The sequence below is a fragment of the Homalodisca vitripennis genome, unplaced genomic scaffold, assembly GCF_021130785.1.
Source record: "Homalodisca vitripennis isolate AUS2020 unplaced genomic scaffold, UT_GWSS_2.1 ScUCBcl_48;HRSCAF=789, whole genome shotgun sequence".
NCBI classification, from domain to species: Eukaryota; Metazoa; Arthropoda; class Insecta; order Hemiptera; family Cicadellidae; genus Homalodisca; species Homalodisca vitripennis.
The window spans coordinates 55,901-82,989 of NW_025776176.1; the positions used below are offsets into that span (position 1 = coordinate 55,901).

General features: G+C 35.7%; 2 protein-coding genes across 2 annotated transcripts in view; one reads left to right on the forward strand and one right to left on the reverse strand.

Annotated features, from left to right (window-relative positions):
- Nucleotides 1-23,401, reverse strand: part of LOC124370221 (U11/U12 small nuclear ribonucleoprotein 65 kDa protein-like) — a 47,433-nt gene extending 24,032 nt beyond the window's left edge. The window contains exons 1-2 of the mRNA XM_046828510.1: nt 23,263-23,401; nt 4,627-4,889 (exon numbers count right to left, since the gene is read on the reverse strand). Of these exons, the coding sequence (XP_046684466.1) occupies nt 4,627-4,767 (141 nt within the window). The 5' untranslated portion in view covers nt 4,768-4,889; nt 23,263-23,401. The remainder of the gene's footprint in view (nt 1-4,626; nt 4,890-23,262) is intronic.
- Nucleotides 19,074-19,408, forward strand: LOC124370222 (protein ZBED8-like). Its single transcript, XM_046828511.1, has one exon. The coding sequence runs from the start codon at nt 19,090-19,092 to the stop codon at nt 19,315-19,317; it is 228 nt and encodes a 75-aa protein (XP_046684467.1). The 5' UTR covers nt 19,074-19,089; the 3' UTR covers nt 19,318-19,408.
- Nucleotides 23,402-27,089: the final 3,688 nt, after the last annotated feature.

A 27,089-nucleotide genomic window follows, 5' to 3' on the forward strand; every position in this document is an offset into this window, starting at 1 on the left:
GCCTTTGCAAGTTTTGAAGATGATGAAATTGTAAGACCTGTACAGGGAATTGTTGATAATGAAAGTGATGGAGAAGGGCGTGAGGAGGGTTTGCTGGCTGAGCCCAAGGTCACCACGCATGAAGCAGTAATAAATCACGTTGTTTGCTAGAGTATTTGGAGGGCACAAAGTCAGACTTTAATTTGTGACAAACCAGTTTTGCGGATGTTACGTTCGACAATAATAAGGAAATAAGCTTCTGCAAAAACACACTAAATCAATTACAAATATTGTACATGGTTATTTGATTTTTGTGAATATTAAATTGTCTAACTTGTTTTTTTCTGAACTAAACAGGCAATATAAATGGATTAAAAATGTTATTATGTAAGTTCAAACCGAAATCCATTTTATTTAGCAATTAATTACTAGTTTTAACATTGTTAATGGCTCCCTTTGTTTAAGCCTGTTTTTGGGGTTAACCGCGGGAAGCTTGTCGTTGATTACCACGGATAAGCAGAGTTAGTGCTGTATAAAGAATAGTACCAACAAACAAATACATCGCCAGTGAAATAAAGCTTTTATCGAAAACACCTCATTCAATTACAGTTTTAAGAAATCCAACACTGACACATGTACCACTTGAGACTTAAAAAAAATCAAATCGACCATGCACTAACTCCTGATTAGAAATCAGAGCTCCTTGCCTCTAGCAAAACCGGAAATGGTTACAATGGAACCAAGTACAGTAAGTTACCTGTGATAATTGGTTTACTAGCATACCAATATCTAATACACTTTTACAATCTCACGAGATTACATTAGTTGGAACAAAGAATAAAGAAAACCGAGACTGAAAATTAGAAAGTTTTTTATTACTAATAGTCGAGATGTTGATTCCTCACTTTTTGGTTTTATTAAAAAACCAAATAACTCTTGTTTCTTATGTTCTATATAAGAATAAGATTGTCCTTCTGGCGTATGAAATGGACAATGATGTAGTAGATGAAATCTGTTCATAGAACTCCGTCTCAAGAAAAACTAATTCATGGTTTCTGACATCTTTTTACAATGTTCTCAACGTAGTTGGATTGAACTTGCTTGAAATGATAAAATGAATGCGAAGACAAACCTGTAAAAACATATTGGATGAAGAGCTGTAGCCAAGGAAATGGTATCACCCTGCGTGAGGTCCACTGGGTATCACTGGGTCCACCGCCAAATCGTATCAAAATGAGTACATGAAATATTCTAAAAAAAAGGAAGATGTTTTGCAAAAATAAGATTTAGGCCCAAACATAGAAGCTATCTAGATTGTGTAACCGCACTGGCAAAAACTTTCAATAAGAGTGCATTGTGCAGCATTCCTGTTTGCATAAAATACAACCAAGTGACTTGCTTTAGAGGATGATTAAAGTAAGTTAAACATTACATTGTTTACTCAACCAAATATACTATTATTATACAAAGTTAAAGGAATAAACATAGTTATACTTACAAGAAATAGAACAATATATTTTTTTATTTTCAAATCTCAGTGGAGATTTAAAAATCCTTTACTTCCTTCACTTGCAAACTCTTTACGAAGATAATGTTTCTAAGAATACCTAGTGGTATTTTTTTATTGTTTTACATTGTAAAATATTCTAAATTTATGAAATACTACATGTCTTAGGCTTTAGCAAATTTTTTTCCAATTTATTTTAAAGTTTTTCGGTTATGATATTGACAGTAAAGTCTACCAAAAATATTTACTCATAATGCATGGTTTTAGTTTAATTTAGCCCTTTTAACCCCGACGTCCATATTATATGGACGTTGTAAAAAATGGTGTGAACTCCTGATTATCATATTGTGAGGATATGCACTTTTTATTATTTTACTGTCCACCTATTTAACAAAAACACTTTGAAATTCCACAGTTGTGTACAAAGATATATTGAAACATATTAGTTTGTAAAAGTTTGACTTCGTATTTTGGCAGTCTATGATTGAGAAATTGCCATTTGTCTCAGCTAACTGCTCACTGATTGTTGCAGACAGCTGTATTTCACCACTTTGTGAATATAGCACATCTTGCTTCATGTTTTTAATTTAAAAGAAATAGTTCAAAGTCTCCCGTAAGCGAAAATACTTAGTATGTCAGCTGTAAGTGATATGGATGTGGGCAGTGATTTGAATGATGGCTATCAGATGACAACATTTCTATGAATAAGATGGATAATTAGAGGAGGGAAGTTAAAGTTAATTAGATGAGACTTGGACGTGGATGAAGATCAAACTTATGAACCCTTTGTAAGTTCATCAACTCCCTTTGTCCTTACATTGCTCAACCAGGAGCTTCATCTGGTAAGCCTACTGTTCTACTGAGACCTACTCCCAGAAGTAGGCCTAGTACAACCACCTGATCAAGACCCAAATGTCTTATGGAAAACAGTTGACGAATCAAATGATCATGGAAGCAGTGCTCAGTTCCTTATTTTGAAGACCTTGGGCATAAGCATAGCCAGTTGACTATTTTAATGTCTTTTTTACTTTAAATTTGTAGACAAATTTTTTTTTAAATGACCAACGAGTATGCCAAAATATATATTTAAACTCACGCAGGCCTAAATAACACACCTCAATCTAAAATCCAGATTAGAACAAATATTACACTTAGAGAAATGAAAGTTTTTATCGCTGTATAACTAATCATGGGATTACCCAGCGGGGATCACTTCTGGCTAGTTTATACTTACCAGTTGAACCCACCACTGGGCACAGCAAAAATCGATGTGCCACTTCAATCTGGGCAACCTTATGGATGTCCAGTAGCGGCACATCACTAACCGCAAATGTTGAGATTCTGGGGTTCATGGGCAATTCGATAGGTCTAGTCTACTGTGGAAGATGACTGTTGGAGTTGGTGGGGTTTGTTCCCTTACCTCAGAGGTTCTTGTTAACTTCAACAAGGGTGTGCCACCCCCTGCCTACTTTGACTGGAGAGGCTGTTTCAGAGCAGGCCTCCCCTTCTTCCGGGATGACTTTGAGATGTAGTGCCCTAATCTTTCTCACGGATCTCGATAGGAGGCGGCCCCTACTCCCTAACCTTAACCATCCTGAATATCATATCACTCCGGAAGCAGCGCAAAGGTTCTTACAGGACTAAGTGCAATTTATAAGCTTCTTTATAAGCTTCTTGTCCTAAGAGAAAAAAAAAATGGGCCTAACTACAAGGCTACTGGAATAGAAGTGACTCAATTCAATACGTAGTTTGGTCAAATGTTCAGTGGTAATCGTTTTGAGGCTATAGCAATTTTTCCACATTGAGGACGGCTCTCATCTTTTTGTTGATCATTTTTTTATGTAAATACCAATTGCTATATATTTATATAGCAATGTCACAACATTGCAGAGACCCTATTAAAAGGTATCTCTATTAAAACGAAAACAGAAATGTTAAGTGGGACAAAAGATATATATATATATTATATATATACATATATATATGCGCCAAAATGAATTGCTTTTGCTTGGAATGAAAGAAAAGAAACAAAATATCCAGTACTATTATTGTCAACATAAAGCAAGCCCCAATCTTTGATAAAATAAAAAGAAGATATGGAAACAAGAAGACGGTAATTTGATAAACAAAGTACTTCAAGTTGTTGGTCGTAACATGTCATGGTTGAAAACACAGGCATCAACCTTCTATGAAGAAGGCATACAAAACTTGTGCCATGCTATGATACGTACCTAAAACTTCCAGTTTTGTTATTTGTTTGTTTAAAAACTTCCAGAAGTTATGTAAAAAAGTAGTTATAGATTTTTGTACAATAAATATTTTTTCTGTATCCGTACACTTTTTTTATATACAAATGGAACTTTGTGGACATATCTCGTAGATGCCTATATGTCATAAATAAGCAATTCTTTTCGTTTTGCAAAAATGTATTTATGTTCTTTATTATCCAAAGAAAATAATGTTTTGTGATCTTACTCATTATTATGTAGTGGGAAAGAAAATAAAGTGTTTCCCACAATTAAAATATTTAGTGTTTTTGGTTTTCTTCAAAATCACTGTAAAATTTGATTTAAAAAATGTAGTTATTTTCAATAAATATTTCAGTAAGTATTAATTTTATTTTGGTACAACATTAAATGCAGAATTTAATTTAGAACAAAACGGTACAAAAAAACAAAATATGTTGAATACTAATCAAGATATGATAGTTTTCCCCAAGTACAATGTAAATTACCCTCAATGAGTACTGTGCACGATTTTTGTTTTAAAGTACTTGAAAAAACATGATGCTGTTTTGGCAAACACAATTTCTTCTCATCCTCAAATGGTTAAAGCAATTGACTAATAAGCCGATATCCTGGATGAGGAATTACATCTAATGTTTTTATTACACATTTTAGACTTGTTTTTTTAAAACTGTATATAGACTGCTCTAACAATAAATAACTACATGACAAGACAAATGATATTGTACTAGCCACGGGAAGGCTTATATTTACTTTGATTCGGTATAAATTGGAGTAAATGTTTCAACAGAATTACAGTTTAAATTCAAAAGTTGTTTACTCTTGCTTCAATGCTTCTGATAATCTTATAGTTTTATTTACTTCAGAATTCCCCACACAACAATAACTACTAACCCCCTGAGGCTGGGCCTGAGATGTCACGAGTTGGCGGCGTTTCCTGCGGTAGGTCCTGGCAAGAGCTTGAGGATCGGCACTTTCAACCAGATTCTTCTCCATGGCCGCCAGCTGATGTATGGGGTGACCTGGCAGTCTCATTATAGTCTCTGTCTCACACACTCTCTCTCCTCTCAACGCAAACTGGTACAAGCCGAGTCTCTAAGGAGTCAGGCTTCACACTCAGAGCCAGCTCCAACTCCTGCCTCCTCACTGCACGACCTCTGTTGCATCCAATCGTGAAATGTTTTATTCATTCAAGGAATAACGACCACAACCACATAAATATATAAATTTCACATAAATTATCACAACTACAATATATAGAATGATACTATAGATGAGCCGCTTTGTAAGCAGCATATTAAGTGAGCAGTGCGGGGGGGGGGGGTGAGACAGAGAGAGAGAGAGATGTGGAGAGGGAGAAGAAGCGCGGACTCGCTCTCCCATCCACATTCCTTACCAACTTTACCACTCGTAGGGTATGTGTTACATAACAGCTGTTTAACAAACCCGGTAATAATAACAGCTGTTGACAATAAACATTTGTTAAAATACTTCTTAATTATACTAACATATTCAATAGATGCAATGCACTATTCTCAACATAAATAATATTTGTTATTACGTAACAACAAGAATAACAAAACATAGCGCGATGCTCCAAAACAGGGAAGCAAAGCACCAGCAAGAAATAGATCAAGCAGTTAAAGAGGGCGTGGTCAAGCTTCTGCTCCTCCCTCCCCTATGCACAAGAAATCTTTGTACAGGTCGCTTTCAATGCAGCTCATCTATAGCATCTTCAGTTTTCACCACTGATGACTTGCTCTTATAGTTCAGTAGGGAAAGAAGCTAAGAAAAAAGGTATAATGAGATGGTGGAATTGGTAATAAATCAAAAAAATTCCAACATACAATTGTTGTCTTTCAGCTTCTTTCAACTTCCAGCTGAGATCCTGTAGGTAGAAACCATGTGGAAGTGCCTGTGGGATAATCAAGGACTCTACCACTAGGAGAGGTTTGAGCCGTTTCAGTTCTTTACCTCAAGCAGTGAAAAGTGTCTCCCTCAGGTAAATTACTAAAGCTTTTGAACTCAGAACCATCTACTACCTCAAAATTTGTTGATTTATTCTGTACCTCATTTACGTTCTGGCAGAGAGGTATTAAATCTACCGTAAGTAATAACTTTTTGAATATGATTTAACTTCAGTCAAAATATTACGAGATTGTTTTCACTCCATTATCTACTGTTATGCAAGGCAATCTTTCTTGAAGAATACACATTGTAGCTACATACATTCTAATAATACAAATGGTTTATGCTACGATAATAGTTATACATTTTGGAAGTTGTCAACTAAGATGTCTCATACTATGCACTCCAAACAGCAATAGCATATTCAAGATGGCTTCAAACCAAGGGACTTTGCTTTAGATAGTTTGGATTCATATGACAAATCCCATTTTTCAATGTAATTGACAATTTTAGTAAAGATTAGGTCAGAATCTATCTTGGTATATATAAACCATGGAATATCTTGGTACAAGATGCATAGCGTACTTTCTCTTGATCCTATAATTCTATAAAAAACTGACAAAAGATTAGTTTTATAAGAACCCAAAAATGCTTTGATGAGGTTCAAAGAGCAGCATTTGGTTCATTTTACACCACTTTCTCTGAATTTCTCTGTAGTTGATAAAATACCCAAAATAGCAAAAAATTTTCTATTTACCTGTGGATTTTAACAATAAACTATATAAGTATTTTAGCTTTGATACGACCCAACTAATCTATGTTTCCATTAATCGTTTCCAATTTGGACCAATTTATTTATTAATTCAATTCAAAACTGGTGTTTTTTGGGATAATACCTAAAATAGTGAATAGACACCCTTATTACCAAAAGTACAAATTTACCCAAATCTAATACGATAGTTGGCCTATTCTACATTTACCCTTTTATTATTGTTGACTACTGCAATGTTGACACAAGTTGAAAATTGTGTAGTTAAAAACAATAAAAACGTTTAAATGTTTGCATTAATAGTTTTTTAATGCATGACTTGAAAATTGCACTGTCCTTCATATGACTGGATATTTTGTTTTTAAGTCTAGAAAGCAATAATTGTATTATAGTTCCCTCCCCTAAAGTGAGAAGCAATAGACTCACTTAAAGACAATCACATATTCCCAAAAGAACTATTCAATCAAGAATTCTGTATGGAGAGATATCACTTTACAATCAATAATCTGCGACAGTTTTGATTCTGTTACAAGGGTTTTTGCGTTTTTACGATGCTAGACTAACAGCTGATAGAAGGAAGTTAGTTTCTGTACTGATTCAAGACGAATAGATTCTTTCATTACAGCTAGCCGCAGCTCTTAAAAGCCCATCATATCTAATAATAGGCAAACAACTACTTGCATAGAGGTCATAGCATGTTTAGAATGTATATTCCAAACAAACCAGCCAAATATGGCGTTAAAGTGTTCGTAAGTGACAAAACAAGTATATCGCTGATACTATACTGTACACAGATAGTACATTACACTTTTTTAAAACTTTTTATCATGGTTAAAATCAGAATATCACTACAGATAACTGATTTATCTCTGTGCCGAAGAGATCACTTTAATACTAGAAAAAAACTTAAGATTTAACTATAGTAGGGACTTAACCCATCAGTGGACACATGGTGGTCTTTTAGACCGCACATGATCTAATTTGTTTTTATTGTTCTTATCCATTGTACTTTCTCCTTTACTGCACTTGTTGGGGTGGCTCTATGGAAGGATGGTGTAGGGGTGGAGATGTCCCACGTGCAGTATGGCTTTCTCTGTGTTCTTAGAAGTAAGGGCACAGTCTTTTCCATCACATGAAGATTGAAGCCGCAAGAGAGACATTAGTTCAAGAGCGAGATGCCCATGTTTACGAATACAGGCAAAAATACTGTCAAGGATGTAAATATAGTTGATAGTATTTTGATGAATTTTGAAAAGCAATGTATGTCTTCTGCAGTGTTTGATAGACTTGAGTAAAGCATTTGATTGCATATGTCACGATTTGCTCATTAAAAAACTGTTTACTTAATTATGTAAATTAAGAAAATGTATTACCTTAGACGTGCTAGTTTCGAATTATTATACTTTTTTTCACTCACATTTAAGATATGGAATAACATTGTGGGGCAATTGTAGTGGTGTACAAAAAGCTTTTAAATGGCAGGGAAAAGGGCATTGAGAGCTATTAAGAATGTACCTGAAAGAGAAACATGTGTACTAACTACGACAGCCTCCCCTACAGTCCTGACATAGCTCCTTGTGACTTTTGGCTATTACCGAAATTAAAAGTTCCTTTGAAAGGAAAAGGATTTGAGACGATGTTGAAACAAATAAAACAAAATGCGACGAAGGACCTGTTAGCCATTCCGCAAAATAAATTTAAGAAGTGTTTCCGGAAGTGGGAGGAGTGTTGGATTAACCCTTTTGATCCCAGCGTCCGATTTTTCGGACGTGTTGTAAGATCGTGTTCGATCCCAACGTCCAAATTTTCGGACGTTTTAAAAAATCACGTTCGATCCCAACGTCCGATTTTCCGGACGTTCACAAAAATGTTTTTTTTAATACAATATAATCGGTTGAATACTTCTTATGTTATATTAAACCATTTGTAATGAACACCTTTACAAAGTTATAGTATGTAAAGGAACTTTTAGTTCAATTTGGCAATGATTGTTTTCATTCAAACTAGAAGGCTGTGGCTGCTCGGTGCCATGTGCTGTCTGCTCTCATTGTCGTCAGTCGTGAGTGTTTCGTCTGTTTTGTTTTGAGCTGTAGTTAACCTTATTTTTTGGAAGTTTATTGGTTACGTTATTTACAATGAGTTTATGATTCTTTGTAGTTATTTACAATGAAACGGGCAAATTCACCTCTTAGTGACAATACGATTAGTCGAGTGATAAATGAAGAAGAAAACTTTTCTAGTGATGAGAGTTTCTTGAATAATTTTGGCAGTGAAGTTGACAGTAGTTCCTCTGAAGTGGATGACACGGATAATGATCCCACATATGATCCAGATCAACCAGGACCATCATCAAACATTCTTCCAATTGTAAGTAGGCCTAGGATTTTATCGGAAAGTGAATCTGACAGTAGTATTGATGGTGAAAATGTAAGGAGTAGGCTTACTACTATAAATCAGCAACCTAGACAACCTTCTAGGCCTAGGCCTAGACATACTAATGGTAATTCAACTGATGATTCCAGTGGAGAAAATAATGAAGGATGGATTGATGTTACTGCAGAAAATGATCCAGGTTATAGTCATTCATTTTCATTTTTAGAATTGCCCGGCTTGAAACATTGTCCTCCCATGAATACACCATCAATTGCTTACTTTAGGCTGTTTTTCACAGTTACATTGATGGAAATGTTTTGTAAAATATACAAATATGTACGCTGAAGAAGTTGTCAGAAAGTACAATTCTAATTTGGGACCGAATAATAGTTTGAGAACATGGGTCAAAGTTACAACTGCAGAAATTCAGGCTTTTATTTGTATCCTAATAAATATGGGTCTAAATCACAAACCTACCTATGCAAGTTACTGGTGGAAATCTAACAGTCAGAATTGTAGTTGGTTCGGGAGAATGATGAGTAGGAATAGATTTCAAGAAATTTTGGCATATTTCCATATGGTTGATACACGGAACCTTCCTAAACCTAAGGAGCCAAATTATGACCCTTGTGCCCGTGTGCAACCCCTAATAGATCATATGAATAGGATATCTAAGCACCATTATAGCCCCAATATGTGCCTTTCTATTGATGAAAGTATTATACCGACTAAATGCCAAAACCCCTTGATGCAGTATCTCCCTAAAAAGCACCATAGATTTGGAATCAAGTTGTGGGTACTGTGTGATGCAGTAACCCACTACTGTGTGCATTTTTTTTGTCTATAAAGGAGCAAAAAATACCGATAGACAACATGTAAGGGAAACAGGCCTGGCCTACAATGTAGTTATGAAACTTCTTGATGTAGCTGGATGTTTATACAAAGGTTTTCATATATTTGTTGATAATTTTTTTTTACTTCTGTTAGATTGGCCAAAGCTTTGTACACTAAGTGTACCCATTTGACTGGAACAATTAGAATGAACAGGAAGGGTGCGCCTCAAGAAATAAAAACAAATTACACAATTGGGGAAAGAAAATACAAAAGGAAAAATTCAATGCTGTTACTTGGTTTTAGACAAAGGAAAACACAAAAAAACCTGTAATGTTGTTATCAACTGTGTATAAAGCTGGAGAACAACAAAAATCAAAAAAACGAGGAAATAAAGTATACATTACTACTAAACCTAAAATAATAAGAGAGTACAATAACTTTATGGGCGGTGTGGATGGCCATGACCAAATGTTACATGATACAAATGATACATGGGTGATCGCAGGTCGGCCAAATTTTGGAAAAAATTAACTTTCAATTTGTTATCCAGGATGATTTTCAATTCATATATTTTGTATAAACAAAATACCACAAATCCTATGACTAGACTAAAATTTTTAGTGACTCTAGTTGACAGTTTATCTGCTGAATGGTTTTGATTTCAAAGAACAGAGACACCCGATTCCAGACACTGATGTCAGTGATGATGAAAATCAAGGTGGAGGCGATGCTGGAATACTACCCCGTTCTTTTGAAAAACTTCCTAATAAAAAGGAAAGAAATTGCTGTGTTTGCAGTGCAGCCAGCACCAGACTGGGTGGCAAGAGGAAGAAATCGAGCTACATTTGTAAAAAATGTAAAAAAGGACTACACACAAAGTGTTTTCCACTGCACAAGTGTTAATGAACACACCAGAAAAACATTTTTTGTAACAATAAGATCATCATAAAAGCAATTGATGAAAGCTAAAATATAACTATTCATGTTCTTTTGTTATAATTTGTAACTTAGCAAGTGACAATACTTAATTTTATCTGAACATACATTTTTCATGTGTTTTTTCGTAATGTTGTGCCTGTGGAACTAAATGTGCATTATTTAGTTGTAAACCTGTATCTCAGTTATTTGTGAATATAACTAAGTCAAAATTTAGAATACAACTCATGTTTATATGTACAAGGACATAATGCTTTCATTTTTGAGCAGAAATTTCATTTTATGCCTTCTATATCAAATGAAAACAGAAAATTTTGAAAAAACATTTTTTGGTAAGTGTCATTTTTTTTTTCAAAAAATTGTGTGTGCATTTTTATTATAATTCTAGTTGGGCTTATGTTGTAGTAGAGTCTTAGAGAAGTATATTAAAAAAAGAATCAATAAAATCCATTGATTAATAAAAAGTTTGTGTAACTTTTGCCGAAGCACTACATTTTCAATAAATCTTGGCCGGGACTGGGGCAGATACCCGAGCGCCAGACGCCGGGGCGTGGGCAGACGCCCATGCGAAAACTCCCGGGATCAAAAGGGTTAAGATAGTGGCTTGTGGAGGGGAGTACTTTGTAGGGGACCAGATTGCCGTTGCCGCCAAGTAACGTTAGTTCATGCCAGAAGTCAAGGTCGGATACTTTTTGGACACACCTCGTATTTAACAAATTACCGGAAACAGCATGGTCTGTCCCTATAAATAGATTTAAAATAGAAGTGGAAAGGTGGTTAAAGAAAATGTATTTTATACTATTGATAGTTTTTTAGCCTGTGATACTAGCACTATATATGTTTAACTACATTGTTGTATTATTTTTTATTTTATTTACTCCTGATTGTGTATTAAGCTTATGTATGTGTTATTGTTATCATAGTTTTAGTATTATTTATATATTTATTTAATTATTTTACTTAATTGTTACCTGTTATTACCTTAGAAACAACTATTGAGAATTTGACAACTGCCCTTTAGACAGATTTATATAAAATAGTTAGTTGTAAATCTAACTTTGTCAGTTGCACAATGTGTTGTTTTTAAGACAATAAAAATTCTTGATTCTTAAAATATAACTGAAATAAAAGCGATTATTGAAAATTTTTTCCGGGGTTTGCAAATCCTCCCACCAGTACATTTTAGATTTGTGGTCTCAAGATAGCACAGGTATAGATTTTTCCGATGTGCAATGACTAGTAAATTATTTATATTTTTACTTAGAGCTTTACGTTTTGATGACAATAAAGATTGTGAATAGCATGAAGACATAGACAAATTGGCAAAAATACCTTTTATTCTAGATTCTTTTGTTGAGAGATGCAAAAATGTATATTCACCTAGTGAATATGTCACTCTAGACGAAATGCTGGATGGGTTAAGAGGGAACTGTCCCTTCAGACAATATATGCCATCTGAACAGGCAAAGTACAAGATAAAAATGTTTGCTATGTGCGGTACAAGAACGTACTATACAGTGAAACTTGAGGTTGGTGTCAATAAACAGCCTCCAGGACCATGTGAAATCAGTTATAGAGTTGCTGACATTGCAGTGAGAATGGTAGAACCACTTGACAGGACAGGATGTATGTCACCATGGACAATTGGTTTACGTGAGATCCTGCAGCAGAACACTTGAGAAAAGATCACAGATTGATAATTGTAGGGACTGTTAGGAAGAATAAGAGGGAACTGTCTTTGATTTTCAGTAACACAACAGAAATATCCGTAACCAGCAGCATATTTGCATTTCGACCACAGCTCACAACAGTGTGCTACAAGGCAAGAAAGAACAAAAATTCAATACTGGAGATGCACCAGAGCTAGACATTCTAACATTTTACAACATGACCAAAGGTGGTGTGGATGTGGTCGACGAAATGTTTCTCGAATAAGTTGGCGATGGCCATTGACGATTTTCTTTTCTTTACTCATCATCACGGGAATTAACACAAGACAACATGGAAAGGAGGAACTACCTCACAGAGTTTGTATGTTGACCAAATGAGATCAGGAGCCTCTTAGAAACAAGATGCCTAGGAGCCACTAAAATTATTACAAAACAGATTTTAAAAGCGAGAGGTAAAGATCTTTCAAAAACAGAGAACCCAAGACAAGCTGCAGGAAATGTAATTTGCCGCTGTTGGTTTTGTGACCAAAAAATAACAGGATAAGTAAAACGCATACCTGTGATGTTTAGCTGTCATAAACATACAAAAACTCTGTGTGTAAACTGTTGTGAAGATGATGAAAACGATCAATTAGACAGTGACGGGTAAAGCAATTAAAACATGGTATTTATTATAACAAATATTGAATGTTATGTGAACTAAGTACAATGAGTGTGAAATATCTTAGCTCTAAAACTTGTTTTTCATTCACATTTTATTGCAATATACATTAATACCATTACTGTGTTTTTTTCTAACTATTTTTATAATGTCCGATTATAACTAATATGTTTTAACTCAACAATTCATAATTCGTTACAGGCCAAAGTTATATCTGTTTTTCTGTCTCAAATATTTGATTTATTTATAATGTTTGATTATAATATATTTCAAATTGTAAAAATATTGTATTGTATATAGTCAAATACTGTATATTAAAAAGCAAGGGAAAAATATTTTTATTAATATAAAGTAACGGTTCTTTGTTATTTTGAATTGTTTTCTGAAGCGCTGTTAAGCCTTTGCACTCCGACGTCCGAAATATCGGACATCGTTGTTTTGGTCAAAACCTCGGACGTCTGACATTTCGAACGTTTGGTAAATCCTTTGTACTGGCTTTATAAATTATCCAAATGCAGTAAATTTGCGATATACGCAAGCTGGATAGTTGTTGGATGTAAAAACGTAGTAAACCTTTAAACTCTATGGCGGTGATTTTGCAGTTTTACATTGTGTTGTAGAGGTTTGTCAACTTCACCTTTTTTTGTCAGATGATTTGATCCCAACTTCAACAGCTGATCTCTTCATTGCTTTGTTTAGTTCGAGAAGTTATTTCAGTCAATAAGGTTATTTCCAAAATGTTTTCAAGCTAAATATTAAAATTATTGGTTTGTAACTAGTACTATGTGTCAAAAATGAGTGACCAATCATCTGATGAAGAACGGCCTATTCGCCGAGCTTCGCCTGTTAGCTAAAATATACTGTTTGGAAATATTATTGAAAGTGGTGTGGGTTATGTTGACGATCTGAGTGATAGTTTTGTCAGTAACATATCAGATTCGAAATCATCTGACGATGCCAAAAGTGAAAGTGAGGGAGGTATTACGGGCTTTGACGACGATACAGACAATGATCCTGACTGGGAGCAATCAGGGGAACCGAGCTCAGACGATGAATGCCCTGTCTCAAAGAAAATTTGTTCAAAGCCTAGGCCTAGGCCTACAAATGCACACATTGACGAAACCATTGATGATGTCATCTCAGGCTCAGGTAGGCCTAATTTACCTTCTACTAGTAGTTTTGTAGTTCAAGCCTTCAATAACCAGCCAGAAGTAAATGTGAATACAACTAATGACCAGCAAGAAATATGGCTTGATAATGCTGATGTAGATATGCCTCTTTTGAACACTATTGAAGAAACCATAGAACATGTCATAAGAAACTCTGATGACTTTGAAATACCCGATCCAGATCCCGACATCCCACTAGACCTGTATCCAAATATTCTTGATGATACACCGGTGGACTGCTGTCAATGAGGAGAATGATCCTGGTTTTGACCATAATTTAGGGTTTTTTGAAGAACCTGGACCAAAGCACTGTCCACCTCATGATGCTAAGCCAATAGAATATTTTTTCTTATTTTTTTCAATAAACCTTTTGACAAAATTTGTATTTGAGACAAATAGGTATGCCCATCAGTTTATTGCCTCACATGCACACTTGTTTTCTCCTTGTTCTAGAGCTCGAGAGTGGAGACCTGTCACTGTACCTGAAATGAGAGCTTTCATAACAGTCATATTGAATATAGGGCTCAATAGAAAGCCTAATATTCAGAGCTACCGGGCAACTTCTGATTCACAACACTCTCCTTGGTACGGGAAAATGAATGGTAGGTCACAATTTGAAAGTATAGTACAATTTTTCCACATGGTGGACAACAGCAAATTGGCTAAGGCTGGAGAACCAGGATATGATCCGTGTGCCAAAATTTCACCCTTACTTGACACAGTGAACAGATTGGTTAGATTACATTACAACCCGCACCGTGAGTTGTCAGTGGATGAGAGTTTGGTGGGAACAAAATCACGATCACAGTTATTGCAATATTTACCAAACAAACACCACCATAAGTGGGGTGTGAAATTATGGATGCTCTGTGATTCAGTAAGTAGATATTGCCTGGCCGTTTCTTGCTACAAAGGGTCAAAAGTTACTGGCAAGAAAACCACAGGTTTGGCGTTCAAGGTTGTAAAAAAACTGCTGAAAATTGGTCAATACTTGAACAAAGGTTATCATTTGTTCATAGATAACTTCTTCACAAGTATACCACTGGCAACCTACTTGTATGACAAATCAACTTTTGTTACTGGGACTGTAAGGAAAAACAGAAAAGGCATTCCTCCTTAATTGAAAGATAAGTTCAATGTAGGGGAAAAAAAGTACATTAGAAATTATAGCCTTCTATTCTTAGGCTACAGAGAAAAGAAGAGTACAAAAAACCCTGTACTTCTGCTGTCGACTAAACACACAGCCAATTCAATCCAAAAGGTAGGAAAAAGGAGAAATGAGGATGATCGTGTGAAGGAAGTCCTAGAAATGATAAGACTCGTATAACCACTTTATGGGTGGTGTCGACGGTTCTGACCAGATGATATACTGCTATCTAAATGAGAGGCGAACATTGAAGTATTGGAAAAAAGTTACATTCAATATTTTTGCTAGAATGGTATTGAATGCATACACTATATATTCCGAGAATACTTCAGGAAAAGTCCTCCCTAGATATAACTTTACAGTAGCAATTGTTGAAGACTTGGCTAAGCAATGGCTCGCAGAAAAAAATGCTGGTCATCTTCATGCAGATGGTGGTGATGGACCAAATGCTAATCTTCCTATTGGCATACGAAGTTTACCAGGGAAACAAGAGAGGAACTGTTGTGTATGCAGCCCAATCAGCACTAAAGCAGGAGGGAAGAGAAAAAAAAGCAGAACAATATGTACAAGGTGTGCCAAGGGACTTCATGGCCTGTGCATAATTAAATGTGTTTGCTAAAATAAATGGACCATTTTTGTAAATAGTAACACTTTATTGTTATTCTTTTTTATGCTTTGTTATGTTTTATGACATTTTTTATTGTGTTTTTGGCCACATAATCTAGTACAGCAGAATTCAGTGGGTAACACTTGACTGTCACCTACAATTCAAGGCACTAAGCTGCCATAAAAATTCAATAATTCTCATAGTCATATCTTGCAGACAGATTTCAACTTGTGAATTATAAAAATGTGTATTGTAGTCTTAGGTTAGTAGATCGGGTGTACTTCAGTTCTATTCTGGGACCATAACTTCAATAGGTAAGTAACATGGCGCCTATGAATAGGAACCCTGTTTGTGGATCTTGTCCTAAAAGAGTAAGTAACAGTTCTGGAGGTGTTTTGTGCGAAGGCGTATGTAAAAATTGGTTCCATTTTGAATGTGCAGGGAAGTCTAAAAAAGACTATTCTTATTCGAAAGGTGAACAGTCAAATTTTGTATGTGACAGTTGTAGTGCTAGTCAAAGTGAATCAGAAGTGAGTACTCCTGCTATTGTATCTGTTACAGAAGACTTAAATAATAGATCTTGTGACTGTTTTGTTCGTATAAAAATCTTGACTGATCAGATTTATGAAATAACTGAAAGTCAATGAGAGCTGCGTAAGCAGTTGGACATATTAAAAGGAGAAAATGCTCATCTTACCGCAACTATGGATAGCCATACCGAAGCTATTGGTGATATCTTAACAGGTAACAGTGATAAAGTTTTGTATTCAAGTGTCTTAAAATATAATAAAAATCCCGTTGACTGTTTTTCATTGCCCTATGGTGGTGTAAAAGGAAATTTTAATCCTAATAATTTGAAGGTTAATGACAAACGTATTTTGACTCCAGCAGACTTCAGTCTGCCGGTCAAGGCAAAGGCTCAGTGCTGCCATCCAACTCTGAATTAAGCAAAAAAATCCCTGTCAAAAAGTGTGGGAAAAATGGGGAAATCAAGACACCACTGCCGAACAACGACCGCAGAAATAAGAAGCAGTTCTTAAGGCTGCATGAAAGTAGTGCAGTGCCTGGCTCTCCGCAAGGGACTTCTGCTGTTTCTGACTCTGGTTCTGCTACCGATGTTTCAGATGAGATGTCTTAAACTGTGGAACGTGAACCAAAAGACAGGAAAGTGAAAGTGAAAATGTAAATAATGATTTTACAATGGTAACCTATAAAAAGAGAAAATCGGTATCGATGCAACATAGTGCTGGCAAAAAGCCTAAGTTTCTTACTGGCTGTGCACCTTTACATAATAATAAACTGAAAGTTGTGGAAAAGCATAGACATATTTTCGTCTCTAGATTTGCAGAAGGTGTTGAATGTGAAGTTTTGAAGCAATATTTAACTGAAAGTGTGGATGGAAATTTTGAAATTACAAAGTTAAAAAACAGGTATCCTGGATATAGCTTGTTCAAAATTGGAGTTTCTCTGTCTCTTTGGAGCAAGGTATTCGACCCCAACATTTGGCCTACAGTTGTATATTATATAATATATAAGTAGATTTAGGTATTCTTGCAAGAGTTTCTTTGGGTCATCTTTTTTTGAACCCGGCCAAGAGACAGTTCGTGGGACTTAAGCCTGAATCTATCAGCTAATCCTCATGGTAAGAGGCATGGTTTAGATGTTATTAAGAGCTATATTTCCCCTTGTGAGACAGTGATAGTGCATATTAATGTGCAGTCAATCGAAAATAAACTGAACTCTCTTGTAATACTTGGTAGGGATACAATGTGTGACATTCTCTGTGTCAATGAACACTGGTGTACTGAGGAAGAGTTAGGTCTGTATAGACCTGATGGTTTTCTACTTGCTGCTAGCTTTTGTAGGCCTACACCGTATGGTAGTTCTGCGATCTTCGTTCGTGACTCCTATCAGCACTCATTTATGGTTGTAAATATTGTATCTTTTATTGAACTCAACAGTTTGAGGCTGCAATGATAGCCTTTAGTTCCTTAAAAGTTGTTAATTGTATCTGTGTACCGCACCCCTGACTCCTCTGTGGAGATATTTATTGATAGGTTAACTGGACTCCTTGACTTTGTAAATAGCCATTCTAAGTATAGAACCTACAAAAGTGATTTTTGTGGGTGATCTTAACATTGATCCCAGAGTAACCAGCCCTCTGATAGTTAAGTTTCTTAACATTTTAAAGTCTTATGACTGCTTTTGTCTTAATTTGCAACCTACGAGATCTTTAGTCTGTTTAGACCAGCGGTTCCCAAACTGGGGGGCGCGCCCCCTTGGGGGGGCGTGGAGAAAGTCCAGGGGGGGGCGTGACACCCAAATGAAATAAATAAAAAAAAATTACAAAAATAATTTCCTCATAATAATACTCCCCTCCCGCCATCCATGACCCCCACCACCCATTATCTCCATTTGGCCTTGGCGTGAGTGCGAGTGTCCCTCCACCCCTACCACGCCCGCCTACCACTACCCCCACCGCATCTTCAATCCAATGTCAATAACCTTGCACTTTGTTCAGTGCTTGCGTTGTAACTAGTCCGTTCGCCAGTCCGTTGTGCCAACAGTGCTTTCCGTGAATTATCGTCAGCGTGTTTGCTGTATTGTGGGTGTTCTGTAATTGCTGCGACGTTTGAATTGTAGTAATTGTTTTTGTGTTGTGTGAGTTCTGTGTGAAGCTGAATCAGAGAAGATGAACACGGCAAAGAAACGCAAGTATATTGACGATTATATTCAATATGGGTTTGTTTCCTTGCTTAAAGATAATGTTGATCACCCTCAGTGCGTTATTTGCTATGAGAGCAATGACCCGATGAGGCCTAATCGTCTTCTGAGACATTTGTCAACCAAACATGCCTCTTTAAAGGACAAACCTAAAGAGTTTTTCGCTGCAAAATCTAAGAATTTAAAGCGCATGAAGTTAGATAGCACTGGATCTGCTGCTCAGTCATCTCTAAAAGTGCTTGAAGCTTCATATGAATTATCTCTTATTATTGCTAAGGAAAAGAAAAGTCACACTATTGTGAAACGCTTGTTAAACCGTGCATTTTAAAAGCAGCCGATGTTGTCCTTGGAACTGATAGTAGGCAAAAGCTATCACAAATACCACTTTCAGACAACACCGTAAAACGCCGCATTGATGATATGGCCAAGGACATTAAAAACCAGGTGGTTGATGCAATAAAAAAAATCACCGTTTTTTGCTATCCAGCTTGACAAGAGTACAGACATAGCACAATGCTCTCATTTGCTTCTATATGTTCGTTACATTGAAAATGAAAGAATGAAGGATGAACTGATGTTTTCTACTGAGCTGTTGACCACTACTAAAGCTGTAGATGTGATGGAAGCAGTATCAGACTTTTTTAAGAAACACGAACTTTCTTGGCAAAAACTTATTGGTGTATGCACAGATGGTGCTCCTTCAATGCTGGGTTCTCGTTCAGGCTTTGTGCAGTTGGTCAAAGAGAAGAATGCTGATGTGGTTGGGATCAGCAAAAACTCTTCCTAACGAACTCAATGCTGTTTTAAAGCTTTGTATTAAAGTAGTCAACTACGTTAAGAACAGTGCATTAAATACTCGACTGTTTAAAATTCTGTGTGAAGATTTAGGAAGTGATCACAAAACGCTGCTATTTCATACAGAAGTACGATGGATATCAAAAGGCAATATGTTGGGAAGACTATTTGAACTCCGTGATGAAGTGATAACGTTTTTGGCACAGCAGAAACAAAACGAGCTTAGTGCAGAGTTCAAAAAACCCTGGAACCAAGTGATTTTGGCCTATTTATCAGACTTTTTTGACACGTTAAATAACCTAAACTTGAGACTGCAAGGTGCAGACTCAAATATAAACACATCGGGATGCCATCAAGATGTACGTTGAGAAACTACAACTTTGGATACGTAAAGTGTCAATGAACCCCAGCAACTATTCAAGTTTCCGCAAAGTAGTGTCAGTCTCAGAAGAAGTATGTTTTGAGGACGTTTTTGAAGGACCGCTTTTGAAAAACTTGATAATTGACCATTTGAAGAACCTCAAGGAGGAGTTCAGCAGGTACTTTCCTAACTTGTCAGAGGAGTTGTACAAACTATCAACTGACCCGTTCAACATGGACATACAGTTGCTGCCAGAAGAGTTGCAAGAGGAGGGAATAGAAATAAAAAATGACTCTGCTGCAAGATACGATTTTGACAAAATGGACAAGCCCTCATTTTGGTTAAAGTACTTAAAAGTTTACCCCAGTGTTTCAGGGAAAGCTGTTCGGATGTACTTGCCTTTTTCAACAACATACATGTGCAAAAAAAGCGTTTTCAACTCTTGTGGCGATCAAAACCAAGTACCGCAACAAACTTGATGTCGAAAGTGACCTACGCTGTGCTTTGTCTGAAACTCAACCCAGGATCTGTCAGCTTATCCAGAACATGCAAGCGCACCCATTTCACTAAATTACATTTTATGTTTTGTTTTTGTAAGTAGGTAGGCCTATTGTTTCACCTTCCTTAAATTGAAAATGTATCTGTGTTACAATGTTAAATTTTGTATCAGTTATTATATTCATTTTTCATGTAATACTTGTTTAAATTTTCACCATACGTACAATTATTGATATGTGTAGGGGGGCGTGGGGGGTCTCCAAATAACCAGAGGGGGCGTGGTACAAAAAAGTTTGGGAACCCCTGGTTTAGACAATTTTATTTCCAACCTACATCCTTCTACATACATATGTAAAACAGTGCAACCACATCTTTCTGATCACCTTGGTTTGGTGTTGGTGGTAAAGAACTTATGTCTGCCCTCGAGTTCTTCTATAACTGCGGATCTCCCACAAACTTATTGCTATAGAGTGATAAATGACATCGGTATTAGTACATTAAGGTTGGATTAAGGAATATTGACTGGTCTGAAGCCATTTGTGCTGGTAGTCTTGATGTGGCTTTTGATAGTTTTATGCAGATTTTGTCGCAACACTTTGATGACTGTTGTCCTTTGAAAACTAAAACTAGTGATAACAGAACCCATAAGCCTAAAAACTAGTATACGCCTTTTCTTTGGAAAATTAGACATTTTCTAGACATAAGCTATGCAAAATGTCTCTAATGTTGTAAATAGTAATAGTATGAATGTTAATTTAAATGCAGCTAGTGCCATTGATATTCTGAATTCCTCTGGTATAAATAATTCTACTATAGGCCTACAGTCTTTTAAGTGGTATGAGGTTAGTCCTGCTGATGTATACTATATTGTTAATAGGCTAAGTAACTCTAAGTCTGAAGATGTCTATGGTTTGTCTAATTATGTTTTAAAGAATATTATTGTTGTGATTTATGTGCCCCTTAACTTGTCTTATAAACTGGATGCTCAATGTTGGTATTTATCCTCAATGTTTAACATTAACTGTAACTGTATATAAAAAAAGGTGATAAATCAAATGTCAACAATTACCGCCCTATTGCACTTGTACCTGTAATATCTAAGATAGCTGAAAGTATAATTAAATCTCAGATTGATTATTATTTTGAAAAAAATCATCTACTTGTACCAGCACAGTTTGGCTTCCGACAAGGTCTTTCTACGACTAAGGCAGTTGAAAGTGTTGTTTCTTATGTCATTAATGGGTTTGAGATTAAAGAGGAAGTCAGTGCTCTGCTTCTAGATCTAAGTAAAGCTTTTGACACTGTAACTCATAGAGTTTTAATTGAAAAGCTGGAATATTATGGAATAAGAGGTAATGAATTGTCACTACTTATTTCTTATCTCTCTAGCAGGTTCCAATATGTAAAATTGAATGACAGTCAATCTAGTTAGCAGGTAACAAGTGGGGTTTCCCAGGGCTCTGTACTGGGTCCTTTCTTGTTTACGATGTTTAGGGGAGATCGAGGCAATACCGTACATTGAGGTAATACCGTACACAAGGTTTGTGACGTCTAAAAGGCGACTACAGCCCTGGAACTAGTGCTGCTACCTCGCGGCAACAATACGAAACACATCTGGAGGGAAACCGCCGGCAAGCTGCACCGCGTTGTTTAACAAATCAAAGTTTATATAGTTTTCTTCTTATTTTGAATTCTTGCTTCATCAGAGGTAAGTAAAACTCTGCTCCAGTTACAGTCTTTACAATATTGGTATTATAATCTTTACATATAAGATCATAAATTAGTATAACTACGACCTTCCTAGTCTGTGTATTTTTTAGGTTATGAATTTTAATGCTACACAAGACAGATCGGGGCAATGCCGTACAAAGTGTACGGTATTGCCCCAACAAGTGTACGAGATTACCCATAATGCAATGTTATGATAAAAATTGTTCTTAAAACATTTATCTTAATATCTAATTCTAAATTCTTCAATATTTAAATGTCTATAAAAAATACTTTTTCAACAGATGGTGAGAAACCGTCCATGGCTGACGCAGAAAGCAAGCTGGACTAATGAGATGATGAAAGCTGCTATCAAGGCTGTGAAAGAAGATGGCAAGAAACTTTGAGAGACTGCTCGATTTTACAACATTCCTGTGATGACACTCAGTGATCGACTACAAACAAATAATTCGAGTGAGGCACAGTTAGGACGAAAACCCACGTTCACCAAAGAACAAGAAAACGATATAGCACAGCAGGTATTAACTTTAGCTAAAGTATTCTACAGGCTGACTCCAACTGAGCTTCGTAGACTAGTGTTTGAATATGCATAAGTGAACAAAATAAAACACAACTTTAATATCTCATGTAAAATGGCTGGGTGGGACTGGTTGCAAGGGTTTCTCAAAAGAAATCCAACTGTTAGCGTTAGAAAACCGGAGGCTACCAGCTTGGACAGAATATCAGCTTTTAACGTTGAAGAGTCCAGTAATGCTAATGAAGAAGCAGTAATGTAAAGTTGTTTTATTCAAACTTGAAGTCTGTTATGGATAAACATGCCTTTTCTTCTGCAAACGTGTATAACTTTGACGAAACGGGCATATCAACTGTTCAGAAACCTGGGAATATTCTGGGTCCTGTTTTGTTAATTATGGACAACCACACCACCCACACCACCTTAGCTGCCTTAAGCCTTACTGGCGTAAAGCTGTTCAATAAATTACCATTGATTGTTAGAGACATTTCCTGTAAACATTTTAAGACAGTTATGTTAAAATGGCTCAAAGAAAAGGCTTTTTACTCTGTTGATGAAATGTTACGTTGTAGTATGGACAATTTATGTTTTTAGACTACAAAATTGATAAAAAGGGCTCCGAGGTTTTCGCCAGTACTTGTTCAATAGAGGCCCGAGTTTTTGGTAGTGACCAAAAAATTTTACTCTCGAGTGCAAAAGGTTAAAAAGACCACAAGCATTCACTGGCATTACAAATTTTTGTATTTAAAAGGATGTTGTGAAAAGATAAATATTCAACAACCGAATGTGAGTAACTTCAACACATAAAAAGTTATTTTTAGTGGATTCATACTTACTGAAGAGAAAATTGTGAGTCACCAGATGCCTTAATCAGTTGTTCTTCAATCTGTGAGGATCGCATCTTTTCCCTCGCCCTGCCCCCTCCTCTCCATCTCCAACATCTTCTCGATCTTCCGCTGCTTCTCTTCAAACTCTTGCAAACTGCTCGTACCCAGACCCATTTCATCCAATGTCACAAATCCAACACCTCGCTCAAACTCCTTTTTCTGTTGTAATTGTCTGAAATTAAAACGGTACAGTTTCCAACTAGCCTTAAAACAAAAAATATTTTTATTGGAGAACTAATTTGTTAATGGCTACAGCGAGGCCCGTACTCAGAACGGATTTTTTGGACAGTTTTACTGGGGCCCATCCACATGCATATTTAAAGGGACCATGTCAGTGAAATAGGTAGCTCAATCTAGTAACTGTAACACTTGTAACCATGTGCAGAGTGCAGTGTTCATACAAAACTAGTTTGATTTATGAAAAGAAATGTGTCTCAAGATTTAATATTGTAGCTTTATTGTGTACTGTTGCTTTCTGCAAACCTAAAAGAACACACAATTAGTTCTTACAAACCCAAATCTAGATTTTCAAAAAGAAAAGTAGAAGAGGTGTACGATTTAGAGGCCGCCAAAGGATAAATGTTTTTGAACAAGTTTTTAAAAAGCTTTTTTATTCTCAAAGTACTTCAAATTTTATAGTAATGAAATAATAAATAATTTTTTTTAATAAAACCTTTCCAAACGTTTTTTTTTATTTACAAATTCAACAAAATACAGAAGAAAAAGAACTTAAGTCTCCGAGATCAGGTGTAAGAGTGCATTAAGGAATTATCAGTTATGTACTCTATTTAACATTTGGACTGTGACATATTCAGCATCTTCAGTTTTGGTTCCACGAAGCTTGTCTTTTGGCAATGTTTCATTGCTGGTATGTGTCATTATTTCTATTACCTTAATATCTTACTATCCGAGATGATAGCCAGCGTGTCACTACCAGGAAATCAAGGTTCTAATTTAAAATCAACAAAAAAACATACTATTTTTGTATTAAGTTAAGCAAGTACTAATATGGTGCACAAAAGGCCCTTAAGACTTAAGTCCATGGCAATAGGCCGGCCCTTAGAAGAAGAAGTACTAATATAAACTCACTGCCGTAAGGTAACATTAGTGTTGGTTTGTTTCTGCACAAGCTGTTTGATGAGGAGTTCTCCCGTAGATTCCACATGCTCAGGTGCCTCATCTTCAGGCATGCCTCGTCGAGCATACTTGCCAGCCTTAGAGCTCTGGACCGATGCCATCTCACCTGTGAACATCAAATTCTTAAATCTCAGTATTATAAAAGATTTGTACTATGTATCTTAAAGGTTTTTCACCAATAAGTACAATGTGGAACATTTATATTTGATTACCCATACATTGATTAACACTTTCACTGCCAACGTTTGGTTTTACGTTGCTTTTACTCTGTGGAAATATTATTAATCATTAGTTATTTAATATGAAAATAAATTCACACTCTCAGAAAAATTCAGTAGATATGAATTCTTGGAATTTAACTCTTTCGTCAAGGTATACTCTTGATTCCATTTTATCTTCCTTATCTCCAATACTTTGGCACACTCTGCTGGTGTGCCAATCCATATTATGGTGTGAGCACCAATGCTATTATCACACTTTTCACTGACCTTGTCAAGTTTTGGAATACTCAAATATAAACAAGTGTTTATAATTTTGTAAAATACTTAATAAAGGTATAGTTTTTGTGTTCATAATCCAATTTTACTTATATACCTACTTTTTTAATCGTTAAACAGGTGGCATCTGCTTAATCAGAAAGTACCAAAAATACTTTGTGGAATTTTATAAAAAATTCTCTAAAATGTTTTGAAATAAAACTTCATTTTTGGTGATGTGGTAACACTCATGACATAAAAGCAGTTGTAATTTGAAAAATGATATACCGTAAAACCGTCTTGACCCGGACAGGGGTGGTTCACCCAGACGGCCCTGCCACGATCGTTAAAAATAATTCTTGTGAAATCACTAGTCAACATAACATTTTACAACATATCACACTTGAATTGTTATGAAATGTACAAAAGAACTGTATAATCACTGTAGCTGTCATTGGTTTAGTTATTATTCTCTACTAGTATGACCAACATAATGTTTTGACAGCAAAAAAAATTTTGTCTGGCTAAAACTTATAACATCGAAAGTAAGATATTTAATCGAAACTGAATGATGTTATTCGATTCCCTACTTTATCACAGCCAACATATCGATGGTTTTATGATTTAATTCATTACAGAAAAAAAATATTGGACTTAAACAAATTCCATTCTTAACCCTTACCGAGCCAATGACGTTACTAGACGTCATGCCTAAACTAGCGCTAAAAGCCAACGACGTCCATTGACGCAAAATCAATTTTTTATTTTAATATTATTTAAAAGCATTTCTGGGTAACAAACATAGTAAAAACTGTTAAACAAGGTTTATCTAAACAAGAGACAACCGTTCGTGTCTATTTTGAAGGTCACGGCTCTTGTTCGATCGACAAAATAGCGGGCGGCCGGATGTTCATAGTCTCTCGCAGAGCCAACGACGTCTACTGACGCGCACTCAGTCCGCCTGTAGTCTTCCGTGAGGTTAGATGTTTATTCGCCCTTCCATTTTCGATCCGCGTATTTATCTTTTCAATTTTGATGTTAATCAATGTTTTTGATCAATGTGCAGTGTAGTTTATGTATTACTATCGTGATGTAGGGCTTTATTGTCAAGTTTTTTTTTTTTAGTTCATTGCTTTTATTTAATTTGTATATATACATTTTTTACTATATTCTTTATATTTTCTCTAAATACAAGTAACTATATCCTTGTTTTTTGTAAAATATAACAATAATTGTGTTCAACTATTGTTAATTTTATATATGAAAACATAGAATGCCAAAATTAAATTTTTTCAGTGAAATTATGATTTTAACCATTTTTTGGCTGTAAATTAACAATAAAGAGTGAAAAAAATATATTTTGTCGTTTTTTTACCTCTTATGTTATAAGAATTATAAAAAAAAATTGGTTTTGGTATGTGGAAATTTTTTTATTTTTAAGGTGTATGGCTCTTAGGAGTAGTTTTGGTTATTTATTTGTTGCTCGCTAAGGGTTAACTCGGACACATCGACTTTGCCGATATTCTTAGTGCCAATTTCACTGTCTCGACTTTAACCGCCAATTCTCCACTTCAGTACTTCATTGTGTTAACCTAACATTTTCGTTTGCACAGTATATGCTTCCCGTACTGGTGTTTATCCTATTTATTTTTAGTTTTCAGTTATTATTATTATGCTATATAAGTTAACTTAATTCAGTTTTAAAGTGAATTAGTGAATATGAGTGCCGCTAAAGAAAGACTAGAACTAATTAACAAAGCCGTACAGGAAATAAAAGACAAAAAAAAACTTTCAGTGAGAGCTGCTGCTAAAAAGTACAATCTCCCTAAATCCACATTAAGTGACCACTCATCCGGGAAATATACTGGATCTCACGGTAAAAACCAGTGTTCAATGATACTGAGGAGGATGTAATATGTGCTCACATCGAAAAGGTTGCGGAATGGGGATTTCCGTTCTCTAGGTTAGATTTAAGATTAGATGTTAGGTTATATTTAGAAAAAGAAGGACGTATATTATCCCATTGTTCAAAAACAACATTCCTGGCAAAGAATGGGTAAATGGGTTTTTGAGCAGACATCCAGAACTAAGACTCCGGATGAGCCGGAATATCACATTCAGGAGGGCGAAAGTGAACCACGATGACATATCAACATTTTTTGA